Source organism: Phaenicophaeus curvirostris, chromosome 2 (assembly GCF_032191515.1).
Source record: "Phaenicophaeus curvirostris isolate KB17595 chromosome 2, BPBGC_Pcur_1.0, whole genome shotgun sequence".
In the NCBI taxonomy this organism is placed as follows: Eukaryota; Metazoa; Chordata; class Aves; order Cuculiformes; family Cuculidae; genus Phaenicophaeus; species Phaenicophaeus curvirostris.
The window spans coordinates 63,521,257-63,537,303 of record NC_091393.1 but is presented as its reverse complement, the minus strand read 5'-3'; the positions used below and the strand labels follow the sequence as shown (position 1 = coordinate 63,537,303).

The 16,047-nt window shown below is 39.0% G+C and overlaps 1 protein-coding gene across 1 annotated transcript in view; it reads left to right on the top strand.

The window, feature by feature from the left end:
* Positions 1-16,047, top strand: part of WDR27 (WD repeat domain 27) — a 108,210-nt gene that overhangs the window by 36,251 nt on the left and 55,912 nt on the right. Inside the window, exons 20-21 of the mRNA XM_069852291.1 lie at positions 2,729-2,826; positions 14,305-14,407. Coding sequence (XP_069708392.1) covers positions 2,729-2,826; positions 14,305-14,407 — 201 coding nt within the window. The remainder of the gene's footprint in view (positions 1-2,728; positions 2,827-14,304; positions 14,408-16,047) is intronic.

The following is a 16,047-nucleotide window of genomic DNA, read 5'->3' as shown; positions in this document are numbered from 1 at the left end:
GCACTTTCAGTTTCATTTCCTATGTTTCCTAAACACTCCCCTATCACAACATAATCTTCATATTGTGTCCTAATTACTAGTTGACTGGGAGGCACACAGTATGGTGTGTTCCAAATTTCTCTTGTGTTGGCTGGTTAATGGCTTTTCAAGCAAAATCACTTTCCTTGATGGCTGTGCTGGTTTGAATTTCTGTCTGCTGATTTTTCATTTACATAGGTCTTGTAGAAATGTAGTAATCATAAGACCTTTATCTTGCCATCAGATTGCATTTAAATAGTGAAGCAGGTTAAAAAAAAATCTGAATGGGAATTAACAGACAGGACAGTTGCATAAGTATCATTTCATCAGTATCATTTCACACAGGCCTTATGAGGAGTGGCTGAGAGAGCTGGGGTTGTTTAGCCTGGAGAAGAGGAGGCTGAGGGGTGACCTCATTGCTCTCTACAACTACCTGAAAGGACGTTGTAGAGAGGAGGGTGCTGGCCTCTTCTCCCAAGTGACAGGGGACAGGACAAGAGGGAATGGCCTCAAGCTCAGCCAGGGGAGATTTAGGGTGGACATTAGGAAAAAATTCTTTACAGAAAGGGTCATTGGACACTGGAACAGGCTGCCCAGGGAGGTGGTTGAGTCACCTTCCCTGGAGGTGTTTAAGGCACGGGTGGACGAGGTGCTGAGGGATATGGTTTAGTGTTTGATAGGAATGGTTGGACTCGATGATCCGGTGGGTCTCTTCCAACCTGGTTATTCTGTGATTCTGTGATTCTGTGAAACTGAGCTAATTACATAGTCCTTTGGAGATATGGTGGTGATGCTGCTGCGGGTTCATGTAGTAGCCTACTTCTTAGAGTGTTTACTTAGAAGATGAAGGAAAGAAGTTCATTGTTAGCCTAAGGAAACTGGTGGAAATTTCCCACTTTTTGGTGATAGGCAGGTGTTGAGCGACTCTCCACTCTTTTCCCTGACCCTGTGTCTGATTTCCAGACCCTACTCTCAGAAGTGCTTATGATATTTTAATGCAGGGTATTACTAGACCCAAGTGATGTCATTAAGCTCCTTCTCAAGCAATGAGCAAATGCAGTCCTTTTGCCCCTCTGCCTGTAGTAGCTTCACCTCACTCTGATAAGTAGTCCTTAGCCATCTTATACCAAGCCTGACAAGGAGCATATCATGAGCTGATAATAGGGGTTTTACATGGCTGTAAGTTGTTTAATTCAACCAGTGATTTCCAACTTGAGGATTTTGGTTTGATGTATAAGATGTCTTAATGAAAACTGATCATCAGTGATCACCGAAGTGTTGTGTGACTTTTCATGGGTCCATTGTTTTCCATACTAACATTTAAGAAACACAGTAAAATGAATAAATTGAAATATCAAGATTTGTCTTAGAGTTTAGGAACCTCTGAGACACAGAAATAGATTGCAATTCAAGATCAGACCACAAAGATTCAGAGCTTTAGTGTTAGCAAAACATTTGTAATGCTGCAAAGCATGTTCTTTGAACAGGAATCTATCGATGGCATCCACAGATATTTGGATGATGTTATTTTCTGCTAGAAAACACAGTAATAGATTATATTAATTTTCACAGAAACAGCAAAGTTTCTGATTTTATGCCCACACCATTTTGTTTCAAAAAGCATGGATATATTAATTAGGAAATGTACGTTGGTAATTAAATGTGAGATTAAAAGAAAGTTTGAAGCAGAAGTAGAGATGCCTGTTTCTGGCAAATTTCTGTTTCTCCCAGCACCTTGTGAAATGTCATGGTTTATCAGTATCCTCTAGCTGGAAAATTTGAATTTTGGTGAGCACCCTGACCCTTACTTTACTGCAGGACACACAGGCCTCTTGTGGACCCCTATGTAGTTGCTTACTCTTTGAAACTCCATCTGCATGTATGCTGATAAAGAGTCCTTTCGCTCAGAAGTTCAATAGGAAGACAAGAAAGGCTGTGCTAATCCAGCATAGGGCATGGCCAAATGCACTGACAAGTGTTTACACACAAACGGCTCATTTTTTTCCCTTTCCCCTCTATTTTCCTGACTTGTTCTTCCATAATCCACTTGGATCCCTTTGTTTCCCCAACTTCATTACCTCCCCCCAGACATCTGATGATGCCTTGTGCAATTGTAAAAGAATCTGCCCCTACATTCCATAATGGATCCCGTATCTGATAGATAGTAATCCCCATCAGTCTGTGAGATGACCTAGACAGCCTCTGTGGGTGACTCATTATGTTGGATGTCACCTCTGAAACAAAGGGCTTATGGCTGTCGTGGGACAGCACTGAGAGGAGCTGAGGCAGTGCTCCATTTCTCTGACTGGATTACGGGGATTCCTCCACATATAGAATCATAGAATCACCATGCCGCATTTCCTCTGTGCTCCTTTGCGTATGTACAGACAGGCTTTTTATCACATAACCTAACAAACATTTATTTATTTTTTTTTAAATGGACTAAATTCTTCACTGAGAGCGTGGCTGGTCACTGGAACAGGATCCCATAGGAAGAGGTCCTGGCACTGAGCCTATCAGAGTTCAAGAAGGATCTGGATGATGCTCTTTGTCATATGGTTTAGCTTTAGGTAGTCTTGTGAGAAGAAGGGAATTAGGCTCGATGATCCTTGTTGGTTCCTTCCAACTTGAGATATTCTCTAATTCTATGATTCTATAAATATTTAGCACCACAAGAATAGTTATCTGAAACTGATTTCATATTTTTTAGGGGTCATCTTTCAGCACTCAGCAACCTGAAGCTTACAATCTTTTCATGACCACAGCTGCAGGTGATGGTATCAAACTGTGGGATTTAAGAACACTAAGGTAAGACTGAATTAGGTACCTTGGAATAAAAATACATGCTTTCTCTTTATTCAGAATCATCATACTTGCTGTGATGTAGCAGTAGAAATTTGGATGTGGAATCAGATATACAGTCAGGCCTTTAAACAAGAAAACTAAAGGCTAATTGGAATTTTCTAATTTTAGGAGACCAAATGAAAGGCTGATTCCTCAGTTGTAGTTAGTTATGTGGAAGCCATTAAATGGTCAAGGTCTATCACTCATGTGATATGTACCTTTGTAGATCTAATCGCATATAAAAATGATTTATTGAACTGACTTCTAATGATTTTTCCAAAACAGCATGTTGTTGCTGCTAAAGGAGGTGAAAGTTATGATCCAGCTTTCAAAATGCAAGTGTAATTATAACATTATTGCAAATTGTGTATGTAGTGCTATAAATTTGCATAATATTTTATCAGAAACTCAAAATAAAATGCTATACTTTTTCTAAAAATCCTTCAGTGTTGTCCTTGGGAAAGATGTGAGACAAAGGGAAATATTGGAGGCAAGGGAACGTTGTTCAGGAAAATAAATACTTGGGGCAATCTGCATTGTGTAGGCTAACAGAATTATATTTAAAAGAAAAGGGTTGAACAGGGAGGATGTTTAGATTTTAAAGAGTAATTTGATATTTGCATTGTGTCTATGTAAGTGTATGTTTATTGAAAGATGTAATGTAGTTTTTCTAGTACTAAATTTTCTTCTTAGGAAATGCTTAATGATCCTTTCATTTATTTCCATTTTTCTGTGGTAAGAATATATTAAACCTATAGGGGGCATATATGTCCTTGCTGAAGGCGCTGCTGTATTACTTGCACTGAATATCAGAAAGTAATGAAACTAGAGACTGCTAGGGTTGGAATCTGTTACCTTCTTATGTTTTTCTAATAAGCTGCTTGAACTGTGCTGCTGTAGAGTAACGAAAAAGTAGAAAGCTTTTCACAGATCACTTATCTGTCTCCTTGTTTCTAAATACTAATATAAGTAGAGCAGGTGAATGGTAAAATAGTTAGTGTAAAATCTGGGCAATCATTTAAATGAATATGCCCTGGGAAGAGGAGAATAATTTATGTATGTTCTTGCTCTATATTTAATTTGGCAAAGTTGTATTCTCGTGTCCACTGAATTCTGTTAGCTTCAAAAACTTCAAAAAAATAATTTAAATTCTTAATGACACATGCTTTAAGGGTGCTTATTACGTATTATATGTATGTCTATGCTTACCAGTGATCAATGGTTCTAACTGTTGTGGAGAAGAAATAGAGAAAACAAATAATTGTTTTTCACTTGCTAATACCTTTCAGGGAAAAATCTCCCAGTTTTAAAAAATGACATTTTCTCTCATTGCTTACACCAGAGACTGTCTTCTATATTTTAAAATCAATTCTTGAGTTCTCATGCAGAAGAAAACTGTTCACTTTTTCCTAATGGGTTCACCAGATGGTTTTCACATAAATAAATTTGAAATGGTGAAGTTTGGTATGCTCTGTCTGGACTTGGAACAAGTCTCCGCTGAAGTGTTAGGTCTACTATACAGTTACACAGACTGAACATTTTTCCTATTTTTTTATTCATAGGTCTTGTCCAATCAAATCCAGTCTATCCCTTGCACTGTTGGGTGCTTACAGGAGAGATTAGTTCCTAAACAATCCTATGGTGGGCCAGTACCTTAGTCTTTTGAAGTTGTTGATTTGTAAAGTTGGTTCATCAGTCATTACTGTGTTTTGAATGGTCCCTCTGGAATGACCTCTTTAATTCTACTTTGAGTTTCCCAGAATAGGGTTTGTTTAGTAGTATCTTTGTCCAGTGCTCTTGAAATGTAGCAAAGGTAAGTCCACCTTCTCATTTATACTGTTTACAGTGTTGCGGGTAGTGACACTAACTGCAAGATCTCAGCTTTATTGTTTGTTGATTTTGTTCTAAACATTTGGCCTAGACATCCATGGTGAAAATGATTTTGCTTTTGTTTAACTTGCTTGCTACTCGTAATGAGTTGTATCCATTGTACTTTATTTAACGATACTGTACCATACAAAATTATGGTTAAATAGGAAAGAAATCCTCCAGCGTGATGCTCTTGAAAACTGCAGTTGAAAGCATGGGAAATGATTTTCAGAGGAACTCTGCACAATTTTCCTGATTCTTAGTTGTTTATTTTATTTGATTTCTTTGATGATGGTTCCTTTTTTTATTCTTCTGATATGCATTCCTTTTCTTGTAGTTCACTTGAGGAATCATAGCAGAATGTTCAGATTCTTTTTTGATCTTTGCTTAGGGAAATTTTCACACATGTTGTCCTGGTCTGCAGCTTTATAGGTTTTGAATATATTGATTATTTTTTAAAGAATTTTTCCATTCAGTCAGTGTTATCAAATTACATTTTTTTCCAGTGAAAATTCATTTAACTTATATTTTCTTTTGTTCTTGAAGTTCATGAGAATATTTTGCAACTTCCATTTTCATCATCTTTGCCGGATAAAGCTGTGAATTGGTCTACTTCTTTCACTACTGATGATCTGGAGGCATTCCAGTATTGCTTCAGAGTGTGCCAGAAAGTCTGATGGGTTCCTCTGAAGGTGGTACGAGAAAAGGCATTTTAACTTTCTGATGTTGTCAGCCAAGCTCACGCAGCCAGGTCATCTTGCCAATAAACGAGGGAATCTTGGACACTGCAAGTGACTTTTAGATTTACTCGGACTCCTGCTTAATTTGCTCTGAAATGCATGGATTTGTAAATTTTCATCTGAAGATTTTGAATATTTTTTTAAACTTCTATATTCTCCTCATTTATTGTCGTAGCTAAGAAAAGCTCTAGACAACCTACAAAGCAGACTTATGAATGAAGAACCAAGAAGAATAGATCTTTCTGGAAGAAGAACCAACTCTGGCTACTTTTCTTCTAGGATAGGATAATGAACTATGAAACTTTTTGAATACATACATTAGCATAAGATAAGGACCTATGACCAACTTCCAAGACATTGTGAAGAGCTATTGAAGTCTGTCTTGTCTAAAAGTATGACCACTTGAGGAACAAGTAAAAATACTTTAAAAGACTTTTAGGTCCAAGGTGGAAGCAGTGGACACGGGAGTTAGACTGAAGTGCAATGGAAATCTGAAAGAGAAGAACATTACAGTTATCACCTTTAGGATTACCAATAAAGAGTCAGACAAACATTTAATGATCAGGAGATACAAAAAACTGATGCACGCTTAATTTTTTTGAAGACTTTTAGGTGCTCTTTATGATAAAATATTGTAGACTCTTAATTGTCTGTAAGATGCAGGAAACTACCATTCTGCCTCCTTTTGCTGTCTTTTGAAGGCATTTTAAAGACATCACAACTCCTTCTGAAGTCAGGAACCTATCAATGATTCATAGGGATCTGTACCTGTTGTTTTCATCACTTACTTTCAGTCTTTTAGGAAAGTCTGGGTTGGAATGACACAAGCTGGCGAGTGCTGTAGATCACCCGAGCTAGGTATATCAGGAAATTCCAATACAATAAGCCTCCATATCTGCTGGTCCTGCCTGTTTTTAGTGACTACGTTCATGAACACATAGGGAAGTGAGAGACAAACATATTTCAACATCCCGGTGCTGTGAAACCAATGCATAGAAGGAGCGTAGAAACCTAGGAATTAAGGAAGATTCTGTTCCCTTACATAGTAAACCCATAACAACCCAAAATTGCAGACTACACTAAATAGCAACTGCTTTAGGATATTCATATGTCACTTAAGTTTCACATAACATTTTTTAATTCTGTTTTACCAGTCTGGATCCCTTCAATTTCTTTTTTCCTCCCACTTGTAGATTAGATAATTCTGTGCATTAAAACATCCCGAAGAAAGGAGGTTTCTTTCATTCATTTTGTCAGGAAGAAACTATTAATTCAAAGCGTTGCCTACTTCACTTTGTTAAATGTATTTAGAATATTGGCTAAGCACCTAGTTGTAGCACCAGCTCACATTCAGTGGCCAAGTTACATGAATATCCTCATCTTCATGACTCTCTGATATTGATAAAAATCAGCTGTGCAGATTTCTGCAGCAGTTTACTGTTTCCCTTGCATGTTTCATTCCAAAGAAACACTTCTAGGAGAGGTTCTAGAATATGAAGTAGTGTCAACTTTTCTTCCCCAAGGCAGATTTTAGGTCTTCTGCAATGCTTTTAGGCATGACATGGACCTCCCTTGCTCATGGTTAAATGTGGCTAAAGTTATGGTGCAGTAAAGTTTCATATTTCTTTGTAACACTAATTGTTTGGCCTGAGTTGGTCTCAGATTTTCAGATGTATCTTTACTCAAACTATAGACTGCACTATGAGGGCCCTGAGTGCACCGCTGGGCCCTAGTTGCCCTGATCAACCTTGGACCCCCACTCATGCACATGCTGCTCCTTCTGTCAGGTACTCCATCTAAGCTCAGACCTTTCCTGAACTATGTTCTTGATTTACCTGTCTCAAGTCCTGCCTCCACCTTGTTTTTTGCGTGAACCTCGACTCACATTCTATGTAGGTTTCCTTGAGTTCTGTCTCCAGTGGGCCCGTGTTGCAGTCTTGCCTCTAGCTCTATATCTAGCTCCATCTCCTGCTGCTCTTGACTGGACTCCTGGGATAGATCCTGGACCTGGTTCATGACCTCACTTTTCCTAGTACTATCAATGGACCTCATTATCAGCACATTACTCTGCTCAACCTATTCAGATATACTGGGGTGGTGCCCTGGATGGTGAGGACATTGTGCCATGATCACCACTGGCTTCTCACTCATTTTTCCTTTTAGAGCAGCCTTGCTCCTGCAAGTCTTTGTAGCTGCAGTTTGGGAACTTTTTTTATGTTGTCCTACAATATCTATTCAGTAATTGTTCGTATCTCTAGCTGACCAAGAAGATGCAGTTTCTATGAATTTCTGAGGAAATATCTGAATGGGAACCTCAGAGGTGTCAATCGGTGGTGCGAAATATAGTTGGAGGTTCACCACAGCGATCAGTACTGGTTCCAATCCTGTTTAACATCTTCATTAAATGTCTGGATGACTGGGAAGATAGAAACAAGTTTGCTGGTGACACAAAACTGGGAGGAATGTCTGATACACCAGAAGGTTGTGTTGTCATCCAGAAGAACCTCAACAATAGGAAGAAATGAGCTGACAGGAGACTCATGAAGTTCAACAAGGGGATATGCAAAGTCCCCTTGGCAGCAAATGCAGCTCCCAGGTACCAATGTATGCTGAGGGTGTGACTAGCTGGGAAGCAGCTTTTAAGAAAAGGACCTGGGGGTTCCGAGGGACACCAAACTGAACACGAGCCAGAAATGTGCACTTGCAGCAAAGATGACTATATCCTGGGCTGTATCAGGAGAAGTGTTGCCAGCAGCATGAGGGAGGTGATGCTTCATTCTGTTTAGCACTGGTGAGGCCACACTGGCTCTATGTGAGCAGCGAGGTTGGATAAGACAAACTCCAGAGCTGCCTTCTAACCTCAGGCATGATGTGACTCTGCGATTCTATGAAATTAGCATTTGCTCTTCTCTACTGGCCACAGATGGGAAGCCTGCTGGAAGAACTGGTGTAATTGAGTAAGAGCCGAAATTGGGAATTAATCTAGAAGGAAGGAAAGTATGGGATAATTGTGTTATGATGTCAGATATGCTCTTTGTCTCCCCAGAGGTGGAAAGAGCAGGAAAACGTTATTGCTGCCCAGCTTAGAGGTCTGGGCTGCTACTATTGTCAGTGTGGGGAGATATATGTGACGGCTACTATATTACTGCTGCAGGTAATGAGATTGGCAGGAGCAAGGTATTGGGAGGAGCTCCCAACCACCTCCACACTAACCTTTGATGGCAGGAGCAGCCTACCTCTGACTCAGAACAGTTGAGGAATACAAGCTCAGCTGCACTGCTAGTGTCTGCTGCTGAAATAGCCATTCTTCATCTCTTTCTGGAAAAAAGGCAGTGGGTGCATACTGAAGATCTTTGAAAAACATCAGACTACTTGGACATAATGTTTTTTTTTCTGCAGAATACTCAGATGTGTGATAATGCTTTGAGGCACAATCTCAGGGAAAATCTGTTTCACCCTCTGTCAGCCTCTGAAAAGATTTGCCAATTGTATAAAGACAGTTTTAGGACATTAAGGTAAAATCTCCAACTAATATTATGATCGTGTACGACTAGATCACAAGCTCCCCTGGCAACATATTTTAATAGAATTCCTGCAGCCATGTGGAACTAATCTCATACATTTTCTAACAATTACATTTGAGAGCCTTAGGTTCAGACACACGTTTTGAATGAATGGCCCTTCAATTTTGCATGCATGACAGCATCATGAGCAAGATACACGTATACATATATGTGTATATGTGTTTCCTTTGTCTTTTCTGAGTGTAAGGATCCCATGATTTGCCATCTTTTTCTCTCTGGAGGTCTGAGTCATTTTATCTAGATTTTGAGGGAAAAGGGGTTAGAGAAGTTATTGGAGTTCCTCCAAGTTAGGGACTGGGGATAGATGAAAGTATACAGGATAGGTAACATCTGGTTTGTTCTGGATGCTGCTGGTGAAAACATGCCTAGCATCTATGTGAAGGGTTTTGTGTGTATTTAAAATGAAACCCATATGTACAGAACATCTAAGGTAGCTACTGCTACTGTCAAATTATATTCTGATTTTCTAGAGCCTCAGTGGGTCTGCTGGTATTTCTGAGCAAACCGTAGAGCACTGGGACAAAGGAATGGAATGGAATAGAACAAAAGAATGAGTGGTTAAAAAATAGAAGACCTTTGTTCACACTCAAGATGTCTTTTAGTGCTGCAACTAGAACAAAATACTTGTGAGAGTATTACCTGATATATAAAGACATGCAGCATTCTGGTATCTTTCTCTTACAATGACAGAAAACGTTACTTTTTTTCTAATATTCTGCAAATTGTTTGTGATATAGAAAGATACATATTTTGGAATGTAGACTAAAGGCTGTACAATGGAAAACATAGGAAAAGCTTGGCTGTTTGCTGTCCCATGCATTTACCAGATGTTTGTCATGGTAACCCCTGAAAAGCTCTGACCAAAAAAGCATACTTACGAGGGTGGACAGCATGCCAGCTGGCCACATAAAGCTTACAATATCCAAAATAAGTTTGGTCACCACCTGTTATTACTTAAAAAAAAAAAAAACCAGGAGAAAAAAAAAAAGCCTGAAATAAAAGAACTCCTAGAATAAGCTAGAATTATACACATACTATCTATGTTTATTGTATGATTTTTTTAATCCTTTTTTTTTCCATTGCTGTGATACCTGGACATATCTGGAATTAGTAGATTGCATAACAAAGTTTCTGCTGGATTCTATAGAAAACTTAATTGGAGTCAGTTTTTTAAAATGTGTATTTATAGCAGGATTTTGAGGGGATGGGGAACGAGCTATACTTGTAATAGAACATACATCCCTATTAGAATGGAAAAGTTGAACAGGAAAACAATTAAGGAAATAGAATCCAGAATGTTAGTGCTGTGGCAGTACTAATATAAGGAAATGTGGCACTGTCCTATGACTCAGACATTGCTTTATGTTGCTGTGGTATAGCAGAGAAAAGATCAGTGAAAGTCTTGGAATCCTCTTAGATTTTCAGCATCTGTTTGTAGGTGGAGTAATTGAGTTATTGATCACAAATTCAGAGGAATCAAAATTCTTTTGAAAGGAAGTTGTTTCTCATGTTTATTAGGAGACTTTTCTCCTAATGAAGAAGAATCATCTCATTGAGGAAGTTAACCTTACAGGCCCTGAGAATGAAGTCTTATGCACTGAGAACTAGTCCTGATGGCCAGTGCTTTACTTAAGGAAGAATGGTGATCCTGTAAGTATATTCAGGAGAGACAAAGGATATATGAATTTTGTTTATTTTTCTACAATGAAATTTCTCTCATGGGATGCCATTGTATCTTGCAAGTATATGATTAAGAAGAAACTTTTTCTTCAAATATTTCTATGAACGTTTTCCGTACTCAGAAGGGTATCAAGCCTTCTCTTTGAGAAACCACCATTAACCTGGACAGGCATACCCTCTGCTGAGTTAAAAATCGGTTGGATGGCTGTAAATGGAGTTAAATACTGTTGGAGGCCAGTCACAAGTAGTGTTCCACAGGGCTCAGTGCTGGGTCCAGTTCTGTTCAACATCTTTAATGTTCTGGATGAAGGGATTGAATGTACCCTTAGTATGTTCACAGATGACACTAAGCTGGGAGGAAGTGTCAGTTGACAGCAGGGAGGCTATACAAATGGAGCTGAACAGGCTGGATCGAGGGGGAGAGACCAATGGTATAAGGTTCATAAAGGCTAAGTGCAGAGTCCTGCACTTGGGACACAACAATCCCATGCAGTGCTACAGGCCTGGGGAAGAGTGGCTGGAAGGCTGTCTGGTGGAGAAGGAGCTGGTGGTGCTGGCTGAGAGCCGGCTGAGCATGAGCCAGCAGTGTGTCCATGTGGCCAAGAAGGCCAATGGCATCTTGGTTTGTATCAGAAAAAGCGTGGGGAGAAGGACCAGGGAAGTGTCTGTGCCCCTGGTGAGGCCATGACTTGAATGCTGTGTTCAGTTTTGGGCCCCTCACTACAAGAAAGACGTTGAGGTGCTGGAGTGTGTCCAGGGAAGGGTAATGAAGCTGGTGAAGGGGCTGGAGAACAAGTGTTATGAGAAGTGACTGAGGGAACTGGGGTTGTTTAGCCTGGAGAAAAGGAGGCTGAGAGGAGACCTTATTACTATGTACAACTGCCTGAAAGGAGGTGGTGGTAGTGAGGTGGATGTTGGTCTTTTCTCCCAAGTGACAGGCAATAGGAAGAGAGGAAATGGCCTCAGGTGGCACCAGGGGAGGTTCAGATTAGACATCAGGAAAAATTTCTTCACCAAAATGTTTATCAAGCATTGGAATGGGCTGTCCTGAAAGATGATTGAGCTACCATCCTGGAGGTATTTAAAAGACATAGATGAGGTGCTCAGGGGTGTGGTTTAGTACTGGATAGGTTATACTTGATGATCTCAAAGGTATTCTCCAACCAAATCATTCTGTGATTTGTGACAATGAGAAAAGGCACTGAAAAGGACTGTACTTTTGGGGAACTCTGAAATTTCCAAACAATGCAACAGTGACTCTGGCAGAGACAGGAAAAAACATGACTGAGGATGAGTTGTGGAAGAGATCACTCTACACAGTGAATAATGTTTGGTAGGAGGCTAACTGAGAGCAAAATCTTGCAAAGCTACATCTGACTATGAAGAGGAAGAGGACACCGATGAAACATGTCATGCTTCGTTTTAATTTCTGTCTGCCTAAGATATTTAAAGGAAAGAGCTGCCCATACTCACAATAGCGTCTTTGCTGCTTGATCACAGAATCATGTAATTATTGTAGCTGGAAGACACTTTTGGAGCTCATCTTGTCCAACTTCCCTGCTCAAGCAGAGTCACCTACAGCTGGTAGTCCAGCAACATATCCAGATGGCTTTCAAATCCAAGGAGGGAGATTCTACAACCTCTCTGGGCAACCTGTGCCAGTGCTCAGTTGTGCTCACAGTAAAGAAGCATTTCCTGATATTCAGGCAGAGCCTCCTCTATTTCAATTTTTGCCCATTGCACCTTGTCCTGTCACCAGGCACCGAAGGAAAGTTCCTAGCTCGGTCTTCTTTAAAGCCTGCCTTCAGCTTATTGATGGCTGATGTAATTTTGAGGCCTCTCAATTACCTTTAAAAGATCATGGTGATCAGGAGGTATCTGAGGACTGAAGGAAAGTAAATATCACTCCTATCTTCAAAAAGGGGAAGAAGGAGATCCCAGGGAACTATGGACTGGTCAGCCTCACCTTGATCCCTGGGAAGGTGATAGAATAACTAATTCTGGAAACCATTTCCAGTGACTGAGCATAGCACAGGTTGCTCAGTGAAGCTCAGGAGTGTTGCAGTTTGGACATATTCAGAAATCATCTGGACCAAACCCATGTGCAGAAACCTCTAAATTTTTATACAATGTTGTTCTTGTTTAGTTGTTTTTCAAAGTGACAGCCATTGCACTGGTCACAAAGTGATGTTATTGTTTAAGTATGCTTGTTTCACCTGCATGAGTAAAATCAACTTGGCATTAAGTGCATTCTTACACATACATGTGTGTCTAAAGCAGAACAATATAGTATACAAAGTCAGAGGTTTCTGCACACGGGTTTGGTCAATCGAATTAATACAGCATCTGTGGTTTCACTGCCCAGGAAAATGTGTGCATCACAGGTATTGGCAGGAGATGTTACTCTTTCAAATTTGCTCCTGGATCTAGCAAATGAAAAATTAAACACGTGACAGGTGAATTACAGCGACGTATGCGAATTTGTTTTGTAAGGAGTAGAGCAGGTTGATAGCATTCATAATAAAGGCAAAAGAATACAGATTGTTATAGTTCTGTTTTGAAATGATATCATGTGGCTATAAAACTCAAGCTCTGAAGTGAGGTATACATATGTAAATGATCATTCTGAATGAGGTTGACACTTGTATTAAAAAATCTTTTAACACTGAAGCAACTCTAAATACCACTGTTTTCCCTTAGTTTTCTATTGACTGCAAAGCTGTCACAGTTCTTTACAACCATGGCTTTTTTTAGATGGATATTAATCTTCAGTGTGCTGAATCAACAAAGTGTGCTCAGCTATCAAAAACTTGCTCCACAATGCTACCTTGCTATATTAACATGAAAAGTGGGACTGATTCCTTGAATTAAATTTAAATGCATTCCCCTCCTTGAGATTGTATTAACTCAGATAGGTAAGAAGTTATCCACAATTGTAGGGCAGAAATCTAGATTTATCAGTTTGGAATGTCATTTGGATACTGCCTTTCTTGGATTTGCTCAATACAATAATTAGTGCATGGACTAGGAATGTAAACAGAGTAACAGAGATTAATTGTCCAGATTTGGGTATAAGAAAGGCAAGAAGTAGTTATTTGTTATGATTCCACATACTGGATCTTCATTTGATAGAAATTATTTGAGGAAGATTTCTAAAGCTTCACAGAACACACTGGCTTTCACAACACCCTTCTCTTAAAGCTGGGGAATTTGGCTTTCCTTGCTAAGTTGGCTAACTAGGAGTAGGTAATGATAGGCATCACAGCTCCTTATTTCTAAATATTACTGATGTTTCTATCTTTGTAAACTAAACAAGACCAAGGCATGGTTCTGGGCATTGTCCTGGGGTAGTTTTATGTGCTCATTTTATTTTTAATTGTTGCTATTCTTTAATGGCTTTCAGTTTTGTCAAAATTCTACTGCAGATATTTAATATTTTATTTGTGGATTTGCCTTAGTAAACTTGTTGACTAAGGAAAAACAGATAAGATTTCAGTAGGTTTTCATCATAATGGTAGTAAAAGAGTGATTTTTCAGTTGGTGCTAAAAAGATTGAAATTTCTCTGAAGGTGTGAACGTCGTTTTGAAGGGCACAGTAGCCTCTGCTATCCGTGTGGAATTGCATTATCTCCTTGTGGACGGTTTATAGCTAGTGGATCAGATGACAAATGTGTAAGTCATGTTTTTGCTTATTTCCCTCCTAAACTATAGAAGCTGCTCGTATTGTAAACAAATTAGTCTTTTTATGCATGTTTCTGTGATTCAGCTTAATGTACAAAACTATTCTATTATACTTTCATATGCTTTATTTGTATGTAGCAGTTACATGTGATTTTTGATCTGTATGTTCTTCATTTTGCCGGGAAAATCCCAGAGCAACCAAATCTTTGTGCTCAAAGTATTTGTTTAAGGTTTGTTTCTAGAAGTTGTCATAGTGCTTGACTCTCATTTGTCACGTGCCATCAAAGAAGAGAAGGATGGTATTCACTGTAGCACAGCTTTACATATTACGTACATACCTTACCGCTAGGAACTATGTAGCAACTATATATTAATTTACTTAAGTTCCCAAATATTCATTCCCTTGGAATGGATTTTTCATTACTGTTTTCTTATGTACCAGTCAACTGAATAGAAAATGAAAAGTCATTCCACTGTAATGAGAACTTTTCATGATTCACACTGTAACTTTGACTGTGTGTGTTTCCTCCCTAGTCAGGCTCTCTTCTCATTGCACGTCAACCGTATTTAAATTATCACAATTAGCATAGAGCCTGAGTAAAAGCGTATAGCTACTTTTTTGAGTATGAACCTAATTTTAACCCAGTAAATCCTGCATTGTTGGCACAATATTTTCTTGGTTGTTGCTAAGAGATAGATGGTTGCTATCTTGTAGCATAGATCTTGGAAACTGGGCTGGAGTTGGATCCATTGAAAACACATCCTTTCAAAACAGCTGGGTGGGAAAGCTGTTTTTCTTCTAGGTCTTTCTAGGTGACTCATCAGGACTATGACATGGTTTCTGATAAACTTCAAATTCAGAACAAGAATAATTTACTGTTGTGGCTAGTAATGAAATACTGGCTTCAATCATGTGTGAAGCTTAGAGATTTTATTGGCAGATTACTGGAGGTTTGGCAATAGCTAATGTGTTCTTGATATTTCCATAATAAAATATTTTTTTTTTAAGTTTCTGGTAATTTAAATTTCAAAATGTATTTTGCAGTACAAAAGAAAGGCCTTTTGCTTTGTCTGTGAAACAAAATGCATCTAATGTTGTATATAATGATGTATATAATATAAATATATTTAGTCAAGATTACTAATTATAGTTGGTTTTGAATACTGTAAAAGGAGGTACGTTCACAGGAGCTTTTCTCTTCTCTTTTGTTTTAAGGCTGTTGTTTGGAATTATTGCTCGTACAAGAAAACAAAGGCATAGAGCACGTTTTAGCCCTTACTCTAAATTCTTGGAACATGGTTGTTCGTTGGAGGAAACTGGACTATATCCTGCTCCAGTTGGCATGTGGTCCCCTGGCACAGTGCCAGTTGGTGCTTTTTAGTGTGGCTTCTGGGTTGGAATTTTGCATAATTTACATCATACGTCTTTTGAGAACTTTCATTGTTCTTGTGGTTGCCTCAGGAAAACTGACTCAAGTTTCAGACTCTTGCTACAACTGTACTGTTAGGACAAAATACAGTTTTAGGGCATTTTTAGGAGGCTTCTCTTTGAATTCTTGAGACTGGATATACTTTTGTGTTTCTTTTTGAAAACGAAAATTGAACATGGCACTGAATAGTCTATCCACGTT